This window comes from Pichia kudriavzevii, chromosome 4 (genome assembly GCF_003054445.1).
Source record: "Pichia kudriavzevii chromosome 4, complete sequence".
NCBI classification, from domain to species: Eukaryota; Fungi; Ascomycota; class Pichiomycetes; order Pichiales; family Pichiaceae; genus Pichia; species Pichia kudriavzevii.
Window position 1 is genome coordinate 453,611 of NC_042509.1, and position 21,683 is coordinate 475,293.

General features: G+C 38.4%; 9 protein-coding genes across 9 annotated transcripts; 4 read left to right on the forward strand and 5 right to left on the reverse strand.

The window, feature by feature from the left end:
* Positions 1–489: 489 nt before the first annotated feature.
* C5L36_0D02200 (uncharacterized protein) lies at positions 490–2,076 on the forward strand (the record flags this gene model as incomplete). The annotated part of the gene is made up of 1 exon (XM_029467095.1): positions 490–2,076. One exon carries the CDS (start codon positions 490–492, stop codon positions 2,074–2,076), a length of 1,587 nt encoding a protein of 528 aa, XP_029322955.1.
* A 336-nt stretch (positions 2,077–2,412) lies between these two features.
* C5L36_0D02210 (uncharacterized protein) lies at positions 2,413–3,645 on the reverse strand (the record flags this gene model as incomplete). Its single annotated transcript, XM_029467096.1, has 1 exon — positions 2,413–3,645. The coding sequence occupies one exon, from the start codon at positions 3,643–3,645 to the stop codon at positions 2,413–2,415; it is 1,233 nt and encodes a 410-aa protein (XP_029322956.1).
* A 2,636-nt stretch (positions 3,646–6,281) lies between these two features.
* Positions 6,282–7,319, reverse strand: C5L36_0D02230 (uncharacterized protein; the record flags this gene model as incomplete). Its single annotated transcript, XM_029467097.1, has 1 exon — positions 6,282–7,319. One exon carries the CDS (start codon positions 7,317–7,319, stop codon positions 6,282–6,284), a length of 1,038 nt encoding a protein of 345 aa, XP_029322957.1.
* A 340-nt stretch (positions 7,320–7,659) lies between these two features.
* On the forward strand, positions 7,660–9,663 carry C5L36_0D02240 (uncharacterized protein; the record flags this gene model as incomplete). The annotated part of the gene is made up of 1 exon (XM_029467098.1): positions 7,660–9,663. The coding sequence occupies one exon, from the start codon at positions 7,660–7,662 to the stop codon at positions 9,661–9,663; it is 2,004 nt and encodes a 667-aa protein (XP_029322958.1).
* A 4,258-nt stretch (positions 9,664–13,921) lies between these two features.
* C5L36_0D02250 (uncharacterized protein) lies at positions 13,922–16,231 on the forward strand (the record flags this gene model as incomplete). Its single annotated transcript, XM_029467099.1, has 1 exon — positions 13,922–16,231. One exon carries the CDS (start codon positions 13,922–13,924, stop codon positions 16,229–16,231), a length of 2,310 nt encoding a protein of 769 aa, XP_029322959.1.
* A 267-nt stretch (positions 16,232–16,498) lies between these two features.
* On the reverse strand, positions 16,499–17,524 carry C5L36_0D02260 (uncharacterized protein; the record flags this gene model as incomplete). The annotated part of the gene is made up of 1 exon (XM_029467100.1): positions 16,499–17,524. One exon carries the CDS (start codon positions 17,522–17,524, stop codon positions 16,499–16,501), a length of 1,026 nt encoding a protein of 341 aa, XP_029322960.1.
* A 506-nt stretch (positions 17,525–18,030) lies between these two features.
* On the reverse strand, positions 18,031–18,651 carry C5L36_0D02270 (uncharacterized protein; the record flags this gene model as incomplete). Its single annotated transcript, XM_029467101.1, has 1 exon — positions 18,031–18,651. One exon carries the CDS (start codon positions 18,649–18,651, stop codon positions 18,031–18,033), a length of 621 nt encoding a protein of 206 aa, XP_029322961.1.
* A 538-nt stretch (positions 18,652–19,189) lies between these two features.
* C5L36_0D02280 (uncharacterized protein) lies at positions 19,190–19,915 on the forward strand (the record flags this gene model as incomplete). The annotated part of the gene is made up of 1 exon (XM_029467102.1): positions 19,190–19,915. One exon carries the CDS (start codon positions 19,190–19,192, stop codon positions 19,913–19,915), a length of 726 nt encoding a protein of 241 aa, XP_029322962.1.
* A 117-nt stretch (positions 19,916–20,032) lies between these two features.
* Positions 20,033–21,517, reverse strand: C5L36_0D02290 (uncharacterized protein; the record flags this gene model as incomplete). Its single annotated transcript, XM_029467103.1, has 1 exon — positions 20,033–21,517. One exon carries the CDS (start codon positions 21,515–21,517, stop codon positions 20,033–20,035), a length of 1,485 nt encoding a protein of 494 aa, XP_029322963.1.
* Positions 21,518–21,683: the final 166 nt, after the last annotated feature.

The following is a 21,683-nucleotide window of genomic DNA, read 5'->3' on the forward strand; positions in this document are numbered from 1 at the left end:
TCTCGTAAACGATGCTGTTCCTCGTTAGGGCAGCTCTAATTGTTTTTAGGTGTTTTCGAAAAACACGCGATTTTACATTTTTCAAGTATTTTTTTGCTTTTTTTTTTCTAGTTTTTTTTTATCTTTTTTTTTCGCGCTTTCGCGCCCTCGCGCTGTTTTCTGTTTTTTTTTTTTTTTTTTTTTTCGTTTTTTGCCGATTGTTTCGCCTTTGGTTTTTTTGAAAAAAAAAAAAAAAAAACGCATTTTTTTTTTCTCGGAATTTTATAAACGACTATATGTGGATTCCTCGTATAACTTTGACGAGCCGATAATACTCGTTGCGACAAACGCATGTTTTTTTTCTTCTTGGTTGTTTGTTCATTTAATGTGTGTTTTTCATAACTTTTCATAAACTATAAGAAGACGGCAATTTTACCGTTTTCTTCTACATTGTACCCATTCCATCCAAAGGAGGTTTCCTGAACTGTATTCTCCTCTCTAGCAACAACAATGTCCGTCATCAAGGCAATTGCGGCCGATGTCCAGAGGTATGCTCTTCTCGCATACAGCCACTTTCAAACATTCTCCTTGCTGCAACAGACACTGTTGGTGATATCCATTCCTTTCTTATACTCTGCGCTTTGGCAACTCCTCTACTCGTTCCGTAAGGACAGAGTCCCAATGGTCCACTACTGGATTCCATGGGTCGGCTCCGCCGTTGTTTACGGAATGCAACCTTACGAGTTTTTTGAGAATTGTCGTAAACAACATGGTGATGTGTTTTCCTTTCTCTTGTTGGGCAAGGTCATGACTGTTTATCTTGGTCCAAAGGGCCATGAGTTTGTCCTCAATGCAAAGTTGAGTGATGTCTCCGCGGAAGATGCTTACACCCATCTCACCACTCCTGTTTTCGGTAAGGGCGTCATTTACGATTGTCCAAATTGGAAGTTGATGGAACAGAAGAAGTTTGCCAAAGTTGCCCTCACCAAGGAATCCTTTATTAGGTACGTCCCCCTCATCAAGGACGAGATGCTCAAGTATTTCAATGCCAACTTTAGGGGGGACTCGGGCAAAACCGATGTTTTGAAATCGCAGTCGGAAATGACGCTCTTTACCGCATCTCGTTCTCTCTTTGGTGACGCTCTACGTAATAGATTGGACGCTTCTTATGCTGAGATGTACAGCGACTTGGATAAGGGCTTTACCCCTCTGAATTTCGTCTTCTCCTATTTGCCATTGCCTAACTACTGGAAAAGAGATGCTGCACATAAGAACATCTCAAACACTTACTTGGATTTGATCAATACAAAGCGTGCCGGTGGTGAAATCAAAAATGAGGATTTGGTTGATGCATTGTTGAAAAATTCAGTTTACAAGGATGGTACTAGAATGACCGACGAGGAATTAGCCCACTTGATGATTGGTGTCTTAATGGGTGGTCAACATACTTCTTCTGCAACATCTGCTTGGTTCTTATTACACCTTGGTGAAAAACCTCAATTACAAGAAGAAATTTACAGAGAAATCCAATCGGTTTTAGGTGAAAATTTCGAAAGAGAACTCACTTATGATGACTTACAAAAACTCGATTTAGTCAACGCCACAATCAAAGAGACCCTAAGATTGCACATGCCATTACATTCCATTTTCAGGAAAGTCACTCGTGATTTACCCGTTCCAAACACTTCGTACATTGTTCCAAAGGGCCATTATGTTTTGATCTCACCAGGTTATACAATGTTAAGTGAAAGATACTTCCCTAATGCCAGCGAATTCCAACCTCATAGATGGGATGAAATCAAGTCCATTGATGGTGGTATCTCTTTGCCTGCTGAAGGTGAAAATGCAAAGGAAACTGTCGATTACGGTTTCGGTAAGATCTCTAAAGGTGTTGCATCCCCTTACTTACCTTTTGGTGGTGGTAGACATAGATGTATTGGTGAACCTTTTGCTTACACCCAATTAGGAACTCTTTTGGTCCACTACATCCAGAACTTTAAGTGGACAGCCAAGGTCCCTCCAATTGATTACACCTCTATGGTTACCTTACCAACACAGCCAGCGGAAATCAAGTGGGAGAGAAGACAAAAGAACTAGCTGCCATTCGGGAAATGGATTGTAATGATTGCACATCATTCAAACCATTGAAAAACAAAAATAGACAATAAAGAAAAAAAAAACTAGAGTACAAAATTAAAAAACTTTACTATAAAAACAGTGTTTTCCCTTTCTTTCCCCCTTCTTTTCATATTGTTTTCCTTCTTTCTTTTTTCCCTTTTTCGTCACTCCGCTTCCATGCAATGGCATACCTTCTCAGCTAGACCTTATATTTTTCTTTGATGTTTCTTAGTTGTTCTGTTTCTCTCTCTCTTTTCTTAGTAAATTTATTATTCTTTAATACACATTATATAAAGCCGATAATTTCATTTATGATCAACTGCTTCTATCGTTGACAGTACTCAAGGTCTTCTCAATGAGCGGATTCCGACGCTTCTTTTCATCGTCAGCTAGGACTTGTTTGATTTGTTTTGTCCACTTATCTACAATCTTGGAAGCAATTTGGCAACACTCTAGAACCTTCTTTGAATCGACATTCAATCCTCCACTCTTACTGATCTGACATAGCTCCTTGTTGGAGTTCAACGTCACCGTCATTGAACCCTGTGATAATAACTCTTCTTCTGACGTGGCATCCACAATAACAACCTCGTTGGACGCTCTTGGTCCATCATTGGCCTCATAATCAACGTCCATTAGATCATCATCACCTTCATCGCCATTGTTACTTTTGACCTGTCTGCTTCTAGACCTTGAATCCAAAGATTCACCCTTGATGTTTCTTTCGACACTTTCGGTGGAGAAAAACTGAAACGTAACACAGATTGGTATATGTAATATACTCAATGGTACCATCTCTCTCTGTTTTTCATCATAGATGATCAATTCAGTGCCCTCTCCGCTACCAACCAACTCAACATCTGGTTTCCGGAAGTGCAACAAAGCAGTAATCACAGCTATACTCGCCGCATCGACTAAATTACCATCATAATTTAAAAACCTAACGTCGGCCCTGACAGCCCAACATTTCTGTCCTGCAATAATACACAACGACTCCAAGTCAAGTGCATTGGATCGACGCACACCCTTCTCGATGAGCCTGCCCAATAAAATCTCAGTTGCCCCCTGGTCAGCGGCTAATCCCATCACTGCACCTCCGCCCATACTTAGTTGATTCTCTTGATTCCCAGAGCCAGAACCATTATTGCTGTTATTGTTGTTGTTACTTTCCCCATTACTTGGAACATTCACGGATGTTGCTGGTACAATTGCTGGAGCAGCAGTGCTGAAATCAGTATTGTTACTATTTGAGAAGGCAGGAGAGCACATTGCGGTGATTTCCGTACTTATGGCAAAAGTGCCCTCAAATGGTCGGTCTTCATAAGGCTGTGTGATTTGTGCAGACACTTTGCATGATACGTAGGTTTCACCAAGCTTAACCTCAACACTACGTTGGCTTGCAGATTCAGATGAAGAAACAATGTTAATTTCTAGATTTCTTGGTTCATCTAATGCACGTAATGACGGACGCAAAGGCGGATGCCCCGATAAAAGCGAGTGTAGCGTAAGAATGTTGGGAATAGGTAATGTATTATCTGTATGTGTCATCGTTGGACGTTTTCTGTTGGATCACTATGACTCGGTGTTGATTAAGAGGTTTGAAGGTAAAAGTGTAAACTGTAAAATCCATGATTTTGTTGGAATGAAAAAAAAAAAATTGGAAAAAAATAGCAGAGAAGAATTGGTGTGCGTATTATGTTTATCAACTTGATTATCATGCTATTTAGCTATCTTTTTGAATACCAGCCAGAGAAACACTAGAGTCGACATTGGCCATAAAGGACACCCCCTTGTTTTCGTCGAAATGCTAGTATTCTGGTCAGTTCCTATAAGCAATAGTGTTTAGTTGGGCCTTTTTTTTGGGGGGTATTTTCAAGCATGACTAGTTTACTTGTGGAAATCAATCTTACAAATGTACCCATGGAATCGGTTGATTGTTATTCCTCAAAGTGGTTCAATCTCGATACGTTATTTTTGTGCTTTAAGTAGATGTTTACGGTACTACAATTGCAGTTGGCGGCAACCAATTCAAAATCACATGCCAACAACAAAAGCGAATTGATAAATGTCACGAAATAAGAAGCCCCATCTTGTATTCAGTGATTTCTAAAAGGTCCTACAGAAACGGTTACACAAGCATATAAAACATGAATTGGCGGGTTCATTTGAACATGAAAAAAAAAACAAGGTTTAATGTAGATCCTACCTCTTGAAAATCTTTCCCATGGTATATCAATCATCTTATTAGATAACACTGTTCAATTTATTTCAGGTTACACACTAAACTAAAGTGAGTTATGTATACCAATTCTCATTAGCTGTAGAATTAACCGGTATTTCTTCACTTAGTGAAATCAGAAGAGAGTACAACTCTCTTTTACCGTGGCTGTATTATAAACTAGTTACTGACTTCATGAATTTTTGTTCTAATCCACCTGCGGAAACAATTAAATTTCTTAAAACACTAAGGCTTTACTTTGACAATGGCTTTACAATCGATCGCTTGTTAGACCTAAGTTATTTGAGAATTTTCCAGTATGAAGGTGCTCTTCGTAGTATTGTGGATGATGGTGAGCTCGATCTTTCCATTTTAGCAGTTGAAAGAGCCCTTTAAGATTTAATGACTGCCTCTATCTCTAACCAAGTGCTGTTCTCGGTCAAAGGTGGTTCAAACTCTTGCTCGAGGAAGAAAACCCCCAAAACACTGCTACAGATGCAATGAAAACGGACGCACCACATCCATTACCTGGTGCCACTGACTGAGATCAGGATTCCAAACCTTCTAGGTATTTTGATCAGAGTCAAACTTCATGGAATATGGCTCCAGTTTGTTCGGGTGATAATTCTACACTTTGGATTTTGGTTCCATGTTACAATTAACCAAGAATAAAGAAAATTTCACTGCCTTCACTCCTATTTCTGACGGGAAACTCTCTGGTATTGGCGAAGGTATGCTTTCTATTAAAGGGTACGGTGCCTTTCATTTTGATCTTGGGAAAAATGGACAAACGTTGAAGATCAGTAACGATGCATATGTACCACTAGGGACAAGGAGCCTTTTATCTATTCAACTGATTACAGACAAAACAAAGTTAGATGTTGTTTTCCGTGTACAGTCATGTTTCTTGCCAAATGGTATGTTGCTTGGTAGGTATCGGTAAGAACAACTATATGAATTTTACTACAAACCATTAGTTCAGCCAGAAGCTGTCTTTTCTGTTTCTCATACCCACTGGCATGGAAAACTTGAGCATCCATCACATGCGGTTATGAAAGCCATCGGATATGAATCACACACCAATATCAAAGTATGCCCTCATTATTGTGCTGATAATATGACCAAGGTGTATCCCGAAGACTGTTTCTACGAAAACCATACATTCACTTGAGTTATTACATCTGGATACCTGTGGTTCAATTTCGGTTCCTAGTTTGAATGGCGAACGTCATTGTTTGATTATTGTGGATGTCTACATTAGGTGGACTTCCATTGTTCCTGTAATGAGTAAAGATCAGACATCAATTGAAATCGAGAGATTCATTTTGTTTGCGGAGAATCACTTTCATTCCACGGGTTTCGCTGTTGGTAAAGTTAGATCTAACAATGGCGGTGAGTTCTGCAACAAAGAACTGGATGGTTATTTTTGAAAAAAAAAGGGATTATTCACCAACTTACGGTACCCTTCAATTCTTATCAGAATGGGGTTGCTGAGAGAAAGCATCGGACCATCCAAGAGAAAGCCGGAATACTTTTATCAAATTCTGGCCTCAACCATGCGATACATAAAATATATTATCAAATCCAGACACGGCAGTATTCCTTAGGGATTTCTATTTCGTAATTGGTCTATTTAAAACATTAAATGATCATTCTATGAGACATTTTTTTTTTTTGCAAAATAGCAAGATAACGTAGGATCACGTGGAACTCAATGTGTTGCAACTATGTACTACTAAGAAGCACCCATCTTCAAATCAGCATGACCGATCACCTTCCTTTCAAAGATAGTCTACTCCATTTAGTCTGTTGGTTATTGAACCTTGGTTTATGTAATAGGGAGGGCTCCTACCAAATTTGGTGATAAATGAACGCTCTTGATTAAATGTGCTGCATTTTTTTTTGGATCATCGTAGGATAAGAACACATGTATTCCAACGACGAACTTTCTACTACATACATATACTTAATTACTCTCCTTCCGTTTGAAGAACATATCCAGTGCACCTGTTTTCTTCTTCTCTGTTGTGTTGATTTTCTTAGGTGTTGGTTTAAAACGTTTGTTATTAGATTTTATCATTCCTTCGTGCATCATTTCCAAACTTTCATCCATAGCCTGTTGGGCCTGTTGATCCACTTTAGAAGCCGAAATAAACTGATCAAGTTCTGTAAACTTATAGTTAAATTTCTTGCAGGCCTCATTAATGTACCATTCATCAACAAATAGAGACATGATTGAAATGGCTTGTCTCTTCCAAAGCAATGATCGCAATTCATCAGTTAATCGTTTTGGATACATCGTATCCATTCTCCATTTCAGGGATGCGATACCGTTCTCTGTCTGGAAAAGATGAACCAAGGAGTTGATTCTTTCATCGATAATATTAAGAATTTTATCTAGTGATGGTTTGTAAAATGGATCAGTTGACTCGTCATCCGAATCCATTGAGGGAAGAGACACCAATTCGCATATACATTCTAAATAAGGACGTAAGTCCATTTGGAATTCATTCACAAACATGCTAATAGTCTCATCGTCGTTGCAAATATTCTCTATTAAATCTTCATACGATAGTAACCGTTTATTCTCCCCATCATTTTGAGCCTTAACCATTGCTGACTTAAAATATGCAATTAGGAAGAACAACGGACTAAATGAGGACATGACATAGATATCAGGATGCTTGCCCAAGACTGTTGCCGGTACGGAAGTTGCCGTAGACAGAGGATATGTTATAAACAAACATGAATAGGGCTTCCCGTCTGGTGTAGAGGAGTTGTTCTTTATAGTTTGATTTCTCCAGTTTATCTTGTCCATTGCATAGAGCTCTGTTATTGGGTTGCACCCATCGCGTGCAATAACAAAGGTATTCCTCTCCTGGCTAACTGGATGTATTAGTTCTTTGGATGTGTACACCCAGGAAGAGTTGTTCTCACTATGTTCTTGAGGTGTAATCACCACCCTAATTGTATCTTTCTCTAATGGCACAAGTGGATCTTCCATCACACACTCCTTTATATCCGGCTCTAGTTATCCTTGTTCCTCCGACCTTTCTCTGTAGATGCAAAAGTTCCTGATGAAAATCACCAACTTAGCTGCCAGTCACAGAAACAGAATGTATATATCCTAGTGTCTCCCAAACAGGTAAAAAAAGAAAACAAACCCCAAAAGGCGACGCGTCGAGACAGTTGGCGCGCATGAATATTGAAAAGGCTCTAAAATCACAAACTTTGTCAAGCCTTTACCAAAAGAGAAAACAAGGCACAAGGATCACACAATAGTTTAAAAATAAACATCAAGATCAAAGGCAAATCAGATCACAGGAATCACAGTAGAACATAGCATGCAGAACGGACAGGGAAGGAAGGAGTCGCTTTTGGATCCAGCCAGTGGTGTCACTGCCAATTACACTCTCCCCGGAATCATGCAGTATTTGCAATCACAATTCACACAGGTAGAACGAAACAGATTGCAGGGAGAGTTAGAGAGAAGCTCCCTCAAAATGAAGATTATTGAGTTGGAGAACGATAGAAATATGCTAATCAGGAAAAATGAGAGATTGGAAGGCACAATTGAGCAACTTAAGCTGGAAATCTCCCAACTGAAGGGTACTAATCCATCCTCATCAGCTGTATCAGAGAAAGATCTGGACGTACTAGAAGGAATCCATTCAGTTGATGTTTCCAAACTTGTAGAGGCAAAGAAGTTTTTGAAAGACGCAACCAATGAAATTTTGTACTTGCTTCAAACTCCGAATGTGGAACTTGAAAATAGTATTTCGGATTTTAACAGTATGTCTGGGGTCTCTGATTTGTTATCTGGTAAGGAAAATCAAAATAATTCATTCTACAACTACTGTAACGCTTCCAACTATGGTGACTCGCAAAAGGCACACAATCTACAGAGAAGTGAGGACTCACCTTTTAATAATGAACAAACAAACTCGTCGAATACCATTTCTGGTACAGAACTAGAGCAACACTTGAACGATATCATTACGGGTAATGATACGTCAGACATTTCGGTGGCTGAGAGTGATGCTGAAACCATTGTAGAGGGATTAACCAGTGAGTCGAACAATGTCGCCAACACCGTCGACCTTGATAGTGGCGATGATGATGATGATGATGATGATGACGATGATGATGATGATGATGACGATGATGATGATGATGAATTCGATGATGATGATGATGACGATGATGAAGACGATAATGAAGATGAAGATGACGATGAAGGGGACGATAATGAACGTAAAGCTGGTCACGTTCGTGATCATGCTACAGATGATACTTCTCCAGTCCATAAAAAAATGAATAATCAAGTAGTAGATAGCGAGCTTAGCAAAAATCAAAAGAATAAACAAGTAAAGTTACTAAGGAAAAGTCCTAAAATCATAAATGATGGCTCTATGAAGTTACCAGCCTTGTCAATTCAGCTAAATGAAAACTTATCCGAAATGGAACTCAAAAATGGTAAACTGTTCACTTATTATGACAAAGAAAACCTCATAAGGGTATATGATGATTTGTTGGATTCACATGAACCTGTATGTGAAGTTAAGCTGCCTGAATCAGGTTCCATAGTTGATATTGTCACCAACGAATTGTATATTTTGGTTGCTACTCCAGATTCTATAATTGTGCATCGACTCACTGAAAATCCACCCTTAGTTAAATCTGGTATTGCTGCAAAAAGTATTGATTTAGACCAAAACAAAATCGTTCTTGTCTCAAATGATAAAATTGAAGTTCTGGAAATAAAACATGATTCCATTGAAACAGTTCAATCTATTGACTACAAAACCGCCGGGATACTCAAAAAGGTCAAATTTGTCAAAAACAGTTTGACATTCAATGTCTCTCTTTTGACCTCAACTTCCTTGTACCTTTACAATATCACTTTGGGTAATAGTAGGGAACACTTGAAAAAAGTGATTCCTCTAAACGATTTCCATGAATGGTTGGTAACCTCTAGAAATATTATAATAAAATTTAATCACGGACTCTATGTTTTCGATTTTAGTGAATGCTCGGAATTTAAGTGTGTTCCGCTACCTTCTGGAGAAATCAGCGCTAGAACTAATCCGGACTCAATGTCTGATGTAATAAACTCATGTGCAGATGATGAATCAATGTTTTATATTACCAGGTATGACAATAATGGCACCACAGGAAATGGTGAGTTGAGACTTTTTAAAATCAACGAGTTGGGCATAATAACCGAATTGACTGTCCTAAAAAACATCAAACATTCAGAAAGATATTGTATAGGGAAATTAAGTGGCAGATTTGCTATCTGTGTGGCTAAAGGGCAATATATAGAGGTGCACAGCCTTTCAAGGTAAATGTTATGCTAATATATAATCCTGTCTGGAAGAAAAAATAATGATCTTACATCCTTATATACGCAATCACTAGCATGCCGTAATCATGATTTACTATAAACCGAGAAGATTAGCTTAGGGTGTGTATTCGCACAGTTATTCTAGAGTCTTTAGGGAAGATCTGTTGTTACTTCTTACTTTTCATTGCACCAAAAAATATGCTATTTATGGAACTCCTAGTCCCAAAGGTTTGATTCTTTTAATATTAATTAGTCTATTGGAACCTTGGTATCTATCGATGGCTTTCGTGGAGTAAACTGCCGTAAGAATAAATCAAGAATGGGGGATCTCGAAAATTTTGTCGAAATGTATCAGTTGTTACAAAAATTTCACTTGATAATTGAAATAAAATAAAAGTAACCTGATGGACCAAAGAAAGAAAATAATGAATTGAAAAATTATGATCAAACTCTTAAATTCATAGGTATTGCTAAATCGGGTAAGCCATCCAATTATTTGCAATAAATCTTAGCGTACTCAAGATTCCCAAGGATAACTACATCTCCAATTTACCTAAGATATTTTAGGTTGCATTTATTCAATCATATAACTCTTAAATCGTTTTCACTCTCTATGGTGATTGATATTTAGAAAACCTGATCCCATATATGATTATTTTAGATAAATACTTTGCTATTCCAAATTTTTGAAAAAAATTATATGCTTATTCAGATAGCCGTAACTAGGTAACCTTTCAAAACTCATACAAGTCAAAGGCTTTTACAACTGCTTTGTATATCTGAATGTCGTATAACTTGAGGTAGGTTTTGATAATCGATTGCCACCTGACAAGATTTCTGTAGTTTTACAACTGTTACAGAAGGTTATTTTCCTCTGAGGCAAAATCTAATAAAATAATAAAGATCAATATATTGAAGCTTAAGTTTTTATATTGATCAAAGTCACATACTTCAAAAATATTGTCAAGTTATATTTCTCAGATTAATTATTAGATACCAATTTTTAGATACATTCTTGTGTGGTTATTAAACCTCTTCAAATGCAAAAACAATGCAGGCAGCTTCTGAAAAATAGAAATGAATAAATACTCAAACCAGGTAATGTTTTTGAGCTTACCAGCAACTTCCATGGAGAAAACAAAAATATTGGTGCATAGAAGTACAAGTTATGGTCATATGATTGATATAATTGTCAAAATTGATTATATTGTGAATGCGATGGGATTGAACACGACATATATTGAGAAGCTTGGGAATGCCACTTGTAAAGGTGGTTCCAACTGATTATCAACGGCAAGTATATCAAAACAGCCATACAGGATGTGAACTAGATATTCAATGCTCCCCTAATGCTGCGGTGGCTATGAGTATTGTGTTTAATGACTATTTGGCTAACCCATTTTAAAAAGTTCGACACTTGATTTTACCTTTTTTGACTGATCTGGAACAAAATATCACTTTGTTGTTTCTGATCCCTTAGCTTGCCTACAAGATCACAAAACTGATATGGTAAAATTAAACAAGATAAGGCTTTCAATTATACCAATAGACGGTTTGTAATATGTTAGCTATATTCTAAATTTACTGATGATATGCAAATTACCTAGATGATAGGATTGTACCAAAACACAGCTCTGATATGAAACCAGTAGATGGGAGCATTTCAGCAAATTCTTTGCAGGAGGCTTGATTGATTATTTTATGTGCATCTCTAATATTATTTCGTTAGTGTTATTTCACAAATAGTAACCATCTTTCATTTATGATCTGTTAGTATTGCCAGTTAAGTAAAAGATTTGTTTAAATAATGACTAAAAGGATAACTTTAAGATGACGCTACGAGAGGAGCGGGAATATAAAACTCGGAAATTATTCATTATTCCTTTACGCAACTCATATATGTATTCCAAATTAATAAGATAGTAACTAGTTCATCTTTTTGTTATTATCTTTTATTGATGATGATCATAGAAATATGGTAGTTTCTGTTATTAACGATAAAACGTATGTTAGTAGGTACTCACCAATCTTTTCAATTTGGTTATCCTCTGATCTTCATCTCCTTTTCAAAGAAATTCTTTTTTTCTTTTTCTGGTCGAACAAGCACACCTTTTTGATCTTATTTTTTATACTGATCATCATCAAAATCACCAAGTTCCGGAACTTTTGGCAAAGTCTAGAAAATCCACATTACACAGCTTACAATTCAAACTTCAATTTTTATTGAACTGATAACCATGGTCACAATTCAGGCCAGTCTTCTATTTGATTGACATATTTCAGTTTTTGTGTGTTCAAAATCAATGTCTTGAAATAGATATATTTGGCTATTGTGGTGTATTAGAAAATGCATATAATTAATTTACTGCATACATTTCCCACTTTAACATAGAAACAACCCCTCTTTTATCAAAACAAGCAACATATCCCTTATATATATTTTATTCAGAGGCCACTTAAGTACGCAATACTACAGTTGAGCAAATAATGGCATTCTTCACAATGTATACTACCAACATTGTTCCTAAGAGTAGTAAGACTGCATTCTTTATTAATAGGGAGAATATAGCCGTCTGAAAGACTCCAGAAGCACCTTCTGTTTCGATGCTACAAATTCTTGATTTTCTGGTAATTGTAATAGTGAGATAACAAATGTATATTGCTAACCAATTTTTTATAGTTATTTGACAGCTTATGCAAATATATGACAGTTAAGCAAAACTTTTGGTTCGCCTATTTGTTAATTATTGGATCCACCCTCTCATAATTGATTTTTTGTAAAAGATCAAAAAGTTGAACGTACACCTAAATTCAAAAAAATGCATTTAACCCATAAGAGTTGTTTTCCTATAAACTATTTTTCACTGGTCTTCCTAGCTTTTTCTTGATATACATTCCAAATGCACTAAAACTGTTTACCGGAAACTAAATAACACCTTGTGCCCCTAAACGTCATCCTTGATGCTGATAAAAGTAATTTTCACTGAAAACTTTATCAGTGGGAGATTTACAGTCATAATGAAACCTCCTAGCAAAAATAGGTTCTATTTGAAAAACTGATTCTACAATCTTTTCAGCTTCGAGAGCAGTGTATAAAGTAAATAACATAAAATTTTCTGTATCTCCATTGAATTATCTAATGTGCGTCTATACAGTAGGTTATATGCCATATTTTATTTATGGTTGATCATGTAGTGGTAACACAAAACGAAGGTTATAAGGTTTGTTGAAAGATTTAAATTGAACTTACTTCAAATGGATCTGATTAGGTATTTGGTTCTAAATCTCCTGCTTCATCCTCTCCTTAGTTTTCCTAAAAAAATTCTCTGGATTCTCTACTCTTAGATTTCAGTTCCAATTCCATCCATTTTCCAATCACTAGTTCCCTTTTAACTATCCCCCCATAGAAATCGATATAACTAACTAGCATGTTATGGTTATAAACTCATTTTCTATAGCTTCACTTATCTTTACATTAGTTTCCAATTTGGAGATCCTTTACCTTTGACTAGTTTCTTAAAGAGCTTTTTCAAACTAAAAGAGAAACAATGCTTGAAAAAAAGGATAAAGTGTGTCCTTATCGAGAATATACAAGTAGCTTACGTATAACTCGAGGATAACCAAAATGGTGCTTGTATTTGGGGATCTTTCCTGCAAGTAAAAAAACGCAGCCCATCAATGGAAACAGACATATGGTGTGACCTCCCTACGAGACCATGAATGATTTAAACATTCTTTTTTTACTGTTCCTCTCTTTATGATTGAATTGGCACTTTGGTTTGTGAAATATCATGTATCCATACTACTTGCCGATGACCATCTTGACCTCCGTCACCTCTTCACCAAGGGTAATCTCAAGGTAATAATAGGGATGCCAATTGTATTTACACGAATATATGTACTAGTTACTCTATATAACAGACTAAGCAAATTTAATGACTGTCTAAACTGTCACATGCATTTTCAATAAGGCGACTATCATTAAATTTGCTATGCTTCAATGTCAGGGCAGTTTCTTTTCTCTCTGTTTTTCTTCTTCTCTTTCCAGTGCAAAAAGGAGCAAAACGAGAATTTCAGGAATCTACAGAAATTTGGGGATTTCAGTATCCTAATCCAGAAAACCGAAATTCCGCACCAAGTGTGAGAAATTTTTCAACTGGACGATCTGAGTATATGAGGTTTGTTGCATGTTTGTATGCAGTTACCACAAACCTGGATCTTGGGGGACAAAGCTTTTGGACTTATTGTAGACAATCACGATGTTTGGTAAGATCGCAAGTACCGGATGGAGGTCTGTTACGGCTGCGCTTCGGGGGCCAGTCCCATTTCAGCGTGGATTCCAAGTTTCTGCGATGAGAAAATCGTATGAGGAGGAGAAGATTGTTATTGATGAGTTATCCGCAAAACTTACCGATGAAGATGTTGCTAGATTGGGACGTATGAGAAATATTGGTATTTCTGCCCATATTGATTCTGGTAAGACCACGTTCACTGAGAGGGTGTTATTCTATACCGGTAGAATCAAGGCGATTCATGATGTTAGAGGTAGAGACGGTGTTGGTGCAAAGATGGACCATATGGATTTGGAGAGAGAGAAAGGTATTACTATTCAATCTGCGGCAACTTATTGTTCTTGGGAGAGAGCTCCAGGTAAGAATTTACATTTCAATTTAATCGATACCCCAGGTCATATTGATTTCACCATTGAAGTTGAAAGAGCTTTAAGAGTCTTGGATGGTGCTGTTTTAGTTGTTTGTGCTGTTTCTGGTGTTCAATCTCAAACTGTTACTGTTGATAGACAAATGAAAAGATACAATGTTCCTAGAATCACGTTTATTAACAAGATGGACAGAATGGGTGCTAATCCATGGAAGGCCATCGAACAGATTAGAACCAAATTAAAGATTCCTGCTGCTGCTGTCCAGGTTCCTATTGGATCCGAAAAAGATTTAATTGGTGCTGTTGATATTATTAATAGAAAATCTATCTACTATGAAGGTTCTCAAGGTGAAAAATTAAGAATTACTGAAGAAATCCCTGCTGATTTACAAGATCTGGTTGAAGAAAAGAGAAGTGAATTGATTGAAACCTTAGCAGACGTTGATGACGAGATTGCAGAATGTTTCATTGATGAAGTTGAACCAAGTGTTGAGCAAATCCAAGGTGCCATTAGAAGAGCTACAATCGCAAGAAAGTTTACTCCTGTTTTCATGGGTTCTGCATTAGCTAATAAAGGTATTCAACCTGTTTTGGATGGTGTTTGTGATTACTTGCCAGATCCTAGTGAAATTTTGAATACTGCTCTTGACTTGGGTAACGAAGAGACTCCAGTTAATTTGGTTCCATCTTCCACATCGCCTGCTGTTGCATTGGCATTCAAGTTGGAAGAAGGTAAATATGGTCAATTGACTTATTTAAGAGTCTATCAAGGTAAATTAAGAAAGGGAAGTATGATCACCCATGTTAAGACTGGAAAGAAGATCAAGCTTGCAAGATTAGTTAGAATGCATTCTGAAGAAATGGAAGATGTCGATGAAATTCATGCAGGTGAGATCTGTGCAACCTTTGGTATTGATTGTGCATCAGGTGATACATTTACTGATGGTAGTGTCGACTATTCTATGAGTTCTATGTTTGTTCCAGATGCAGTTGTTTCGTTATCCATTTCGCCAAAAACTAAAGATGCAGCTAACTTCTCCAAGGCTGTCAATAGATTCCAAAAGGAGGATCCAACCTTCCGTGTTCACTTCGATAAAGATTCTAAGGAGACCATTATTTCCGGTATGGGTGAGTTACACTTGGAAATCTATGTTGAAAGAATGAAGAGAGAATACAATGTCGAATGTACTGTTGGTAGACCAAGAGTTTCTTACAGAGAATCCATTCTAGGTTCTGCACCATTTGATTACACACATAAGAAGCAATCTGGAGGTGCCGGTCAATTTGCAAAAGTTATGGGTAAGATGGAAGCAACTGCAAATGTTGATCCTGAAGAAATCGGTGCAACATTAGGTGACGATATCAAATTCCGTAACCACTTCCAAACCAAGGTTGTTGGTGGTAAGATTTCTGAAAAATTCTTACTTGCATGTCAAAAAGGTTTTGAAGACTGTTGTGAGAAGGGTCCATTAACTGGATCTCGTGTTCTTGGTGTCCACATGGTCGTTGATGATGGTGCAACCCACGTGGTCGATTCTTCCGAAATGGCCTTCAGAACCGCTACTCAATTTGCTTTTAAGCAAGCGTTCTTAAACTCTCAACCTGTTGTTTTAGAACCTATTATGAATGTTGTTATTACTGCACCTAATGAATTCCAGGGTGCAGTTATTGGCTTAGTCAACAAGCTAGGTGGTTTGATTAATGACACTGAAAATGCTGCAGATGACTTCAACTTAACCTCTGATTGCTCTTTGAACAACTTATTTGGATTTGCTTCCAAATTAAGGGCTGTTACCCAAGGTAAGGGTGAATTCACCATGGAATTCAAGGAATACCAACCTGCACCACCACAACTACAAAAGCAATTAATCGAAGATTATACAAAAAAGAATAAAGGTGGTGATAACTAATCATGTTTATAATTAACCGAAAACTGTACATAATCAAAGAATATTTTCTTGTATAACCTTTACATGTTTATTGTTTTTTTTATATACATACAATAGTAGAGAAGATGATATTAGTGTATTTATTTTTTAGCTAAAGTAGTATTAAGGGCATGAAAGGGCAAAAACGGACAAGGAACCGGGAAATACGAAGGTATATTCGAATGTGGATCTATCTGCAGAGATGAGCAAAACCCCATATTCGCAAAAACAAGGATGCGTCCAATGCAATCATTCAACTTTAGAAGCGGAAACCTTACCAGATTCAATCCAACTGGGGTCGATTAATTTGGACCTTTCTGCATGCATTAGTTTATAAGATGACTTTATGGTACCTTCGGAAACACCTGTTTTTTCACTGATTTTCGCCAAAGTTAGGTTTTGGTCAAAGGCAACTGAAGTGAAATAAATGACGGTTGCTGCAATAGTGGTTGGAGATCTACCTTCCAACACACCAACGGTTTTCAAATTCTTGGCTATGGTTTGAGCGCTGGATGCTATCTGAGGAGATAGACCTAAATGGGAACAGAATCTTCCAACCAAATCCTCTGGGTTAGTGTGTCTGGTGTTGATTGAATCATTCTGGTATGTGATGATACCGCCTTGTTCCTCATTTTTCCGTTGGATGATGTTATTTATTTGTTTAAAGACACGACCGATTTCTTTACGGGGGACGTTAGTCAAAGCCCAGATTTCTTTGAATGAACGGGGGACACTTGCCTTTCTACAACCTAAAAAGATGGCACCAGCCATTATACTTTCTTGGGATTTACCCTTTAAAGAAGGGTCATCATAGACTAACTTATAAACTTCCTTGGCACCATCCTGGACAACCTTAGGGAGTTGGTACCCATCACACATCTGAGTTATCTTGGAGAATGCTGCTTGCAAAGTGTGACTTCTTTTATCGGCAAAGGATTTACTCTGGGTTCTATTTAAATCTCTAGCTGTTCGGGTGGCGTCGATACCTGCACTGATAACAGTGTTGAGCTGATCCCCGTCCAAGATGGAGTTCGTCGCCTCTCCCACACGGGACGGATCGTCACCTTTCTGGTCGTCGTTGTTGAACGTTCTCCATTCCGAACGGTTATCAATGATACGAGAACACAAAACAAGGCCGCAAAGTCCACAAACAATATCGCCTTCCGCATGTCGTTCAATAAGTTCTGGGGGGAAAACCTTACATTCAGGACAAGACAGCGTCACGTTCAAGTTGACCCCACGAGGGTTCCTTCTCTCTGGTGCGGCGGTTGACATTGTATCGTGTGTGTTGTTTAACAGTGCCACAAGCTGCAAATAGCCATCCACACCAGAATAAACATACCAAAGCTAAAGTCATGAAAATTTTTAGTTATCCATGGCAAGACAGAATATGGTGATCCTTTTTTTTTTTCCCCGTCCTCTTCTGCTATCTCAATTTAATTTTCTCGATGCTTCTCTGACTTTCTTTCAATGGTTTTTTCTATGGTTTTCTATCGCATCTTGGAGTTCCTCCTAAACTGCAATGGTGTTCTATTGAGTACATCCATGCGAAGAAACGTAGATTAGTAAGGCACCCTATTATATTAGACTATGTATTATATATTACACAAACCAACGTATTACTGAGACAAGTGGCTGTGAGGAAACTGCGGGAAATACGAGAGGAAGAAGGAACGCGAAGGAGATGGAATGGAGATGGAGCAACAGGTGGAAGAATGGAACCAGTCAGGCCACTGAAACGTATCAAGGCAACAAGTTAAACCCCCAAACAGAAGCAGCCATCAGCAGGAACAGTTCCCGTAGCTGTCGCCGTCCACGTGGATGTTGACGGCGTCCGTGTAGTCGTCGTTAAACATCATGCTCTCCTCCTGCTGCAACGCGTTACGAGCCACCACGTCGAACGCCTGCTCGACGTTGACGGCTTCCTTTGCACTTGTCTCAAAGTAGGGTAGGTTGCCAAGGTTCTGTGCCATGAGCTGTGCCTTCTTGGAACTCACCACCCGTTTGCTCTCCTGGACGTCGATCTTGTTCCCAATGATAACAAAGGGGAAGTTGTCAGGGTCTCGAATGTTTGCCTGGATTAGAAACTCGTCTCTCCAGCTCTGTAAGTTCTCAAAAGATTTGGCATTAGTGACATCGTACACCAACACACAACAATCGGAACCTCTATAGAAGGCAACCCCTAAACTTTGGAATCGTTCCTGGCCGGCAGTGTCCCAGATTTGTAACGTCACGTTCTTGTCGTCGATCTTCATGTCTTTCGGTAGAAAATCAGCACCAATTGTGGCCTTATATTGTTGTGAGAATTTACCATTAATGAACCGTTGCATCAATGAGGTCTTCCCGACCCCAGTGTCGCCTAAAATGATGACCTTAAGTAGCGTCTTCTTTGGAGGCGGCATCTGTGTTTGTAGAGAAGTGTATCTAAGAACAATAGACTCGGAGTATCGTTTGCAATTCCAGGACAAACTACAAAACTCTCTTCAATATTCATCATTCCTTACTACTACCCATTTATTACCTACTGCTTTATCTACATTTACCTTACCTGGCCTCGTTTCGCTCTTTTCTTTCTCGATCTCGCTAATCGTTTCTTCCCAACCCTCGTGGACCATGGCGCCTTCCTCCTTCGGAAGCCTCCCCTCCCCCCACAGCGGCTCGCGCCTTCCCCTTTCGGACGGAGGACGAAAAACAAAAAAAAAAGGAACGATTGGGGCTCAGCATGGTCTGGATTTTTTTTCTTTTATGAGTCACGGATTTTCCCTTTTAGAGGAAGAGAAGGGGAAGAATGAAATTTTTCACCAAGGGTAACTCCGAAGTGGGATAACTCTTGTAGTGGATATATTTCTTTACATTTAGAGTGGATTAGAGGTGGGCCTTTGTGTGTATTGGTGCTACTGTTTACAGGGGAGAGGATAAACTTGGATAGGACACGTTGCTATGCATACGCTTTTATCTGAGACGCTGCAGAGACACGAACAACCACAACAACAACAACAACAGCAGCAACAACAACAACAACAACAACAACAACAGCAGCAGCAACAACAACAACAACAACAACAACAAAAGGTGCAGAATGTCATAGATGAAACAGCCAGAACACTAGGCTTAGCACAAACACTGCTTCTTTTGGTCTTGGTGGCCCTAGACCGACTCCATCATCGTAGTTCGCTTTCACTTCTCCTGATCCATCTGCGTACACAGCTAGATTCTCTCATAGATAACCCTCCTGCTCACTCGGGTAGAGTCTTCCAACTCACAGAGAAGAACTGGCAGTTGGTCTTTGAACACGCCTCCTATTTCCACATTGAAGACTTGGCGGCAATCTACAACGACTTGCTTGAACATCCTCTTGAGTTGACCTTCACCTCCTTCAAAATTAGAATTTTGGCGTCGTCAGAGAGTATCCAAGATTATCTGCATTTCAATGGAGTCTTTGATGAAGAGTCCATAATTGCATATAACGAATCCAAAATTGCTGGGCACATCCATCGAACGGCCTTCTCTAGAGAATCGGGTCTTGGAGACAACCCAAGCAGAGCATCTTCTCATGATGTTTGCCGTATAATCCAGTCGGAAAACTTTACTGATTTCCATTTGAAAAGATGGAAGGTATTACGTTTGTTAGACAGGCACATATTCAAGCCCGCCACTACTGAGTGATAGTTAACCTGCTATGCTTATATAGCACGTATTACGTACTATTACCTATGTATTTTTTTTTCCTGCCAATTTATAGACATTAAAATACTCCTTTGTTGCTCAAATAAATTCTATAGCTCATCTCTTTGTTCCCGGTAATAACCATCTCTCCCAATTCTGGCGTAGTCTCACACTGTCTCCTCTTTTCTCAAGCTCGGGAATATGGTCAAGAACATAATCTACAAATCTCTCATCATCTCCGCAGATCAGCTTGATTCTCTTGAACCCGTTTAGTAGGGATATCGGTACATAGCCTTCCTTACTCATGTTTCCCCTTAAATAAAGGTCTCGACAAAGATTGTCCGTTGAAAAATAGTACAAAATCTGCTCTGCTACTCTCTCAAATTTGTCGTTTGTGGACTCTGAATCCAACTTCTTCACAGCTGCATCAAGAGGGATTATTTTGGATGTTACATTTTGGGAATCTAAAGTAGCTGAAGGCAAGTACCCCGGAATTTCAAAACGAGATGGTAATTTTCCAGGCGGATGCAGTGGTAACGATGGTGGTAGTTGCATGGGTACCGGTAATGGAAGCGGAAAGGGATGAGGCAATGGAAGTGAACATGACACTGTTGATGGAGGCGGTAATGGAGGTGGAAATGGAGGTGGAAAAGGCTGTAAAACGGGTACACCTATAGGGTGGTTGAAATTTGGTGGGGCCCCATAACAATGTCCACCAATAATGAAGGCTGGCTCTCGTGTTCTGAATCTGGTTGACTGTTCATAACTATTGTGCTCTGCGTTGAATGAATTTCTTTGTTTCATTGTTTCGGATGGCATTTTTGAGCCTTTGAAAGGTTTGAAATGATTTTCTTTTAAAGTTTCTGGTGTTTCTAAAGTTAAAGGCGTTTTTGGAAATAAGGTTGGTGTGGTTTGGGGACCCGAGAACAGCGCATGATTAGTGTTTGCAAAAGAGTCGCCTGACACTGCAGCTGCTGGTGATAGTAAAGGTATTGCTGGGAACTTTTCATTTACTGGTTGCTGAAGGGATGGATCTGATAAAACAAGAGTCCTGTATTGGCCATAATCATTCATTATATTAGAAGTTGGTACCAGTATGTCCTTTTCAAGTACATGTGGCTCTTGTTGTGCATGTTGTTGTCGTGATCTGTTTTCTTGAGCATTGAGGCACCTACTATAATTGTTTCTATAGGCATGACTTCTGGAGCTTTTGTGAAACTTTGCCTTGTAGTTTTTATTGTCGAATTTGTTCTCTCTCCAGGTTTGTTTCTTTTTTCCATTGCTTATATGGAAATGTTCAACTTCTTCAGTTGCTTCCTTAACATCTAACCGCTTGGGAACTGTATTGATGTTAATATTTTCAACTTCCGAATTTTTATACTTGTTCATTGGTTTACCTAAAATGTTCCGTTTATTTCCTAGTGTATTTTTGTTGTTTGGGTGACCCTGTTTGTTCACTTTAATACTCCCATGTGTGAAATCAACGCTAGTATCAATCTCAATTTTGGCTTCCTTTGCACTTTCAATCAAACTGGAGGCATCAATCCACGCGTTCATTTTAGGAACAGGTGCAGGTACTAGAACCTTAGGAACATCTTGCATTTTGATATTAAAGCTAAGTTAAGAGATTTCTCAAATATCTGGAGAGACAACACTGCTGAGCCTTTGTTTTTTCAAAATATTTGTTAGGAGATGAAATAGATGACTCTGGATTTCTTTCCTATACTTTTAAGAAATCTACAGATAATTCCCTTTGTTATATTCAATG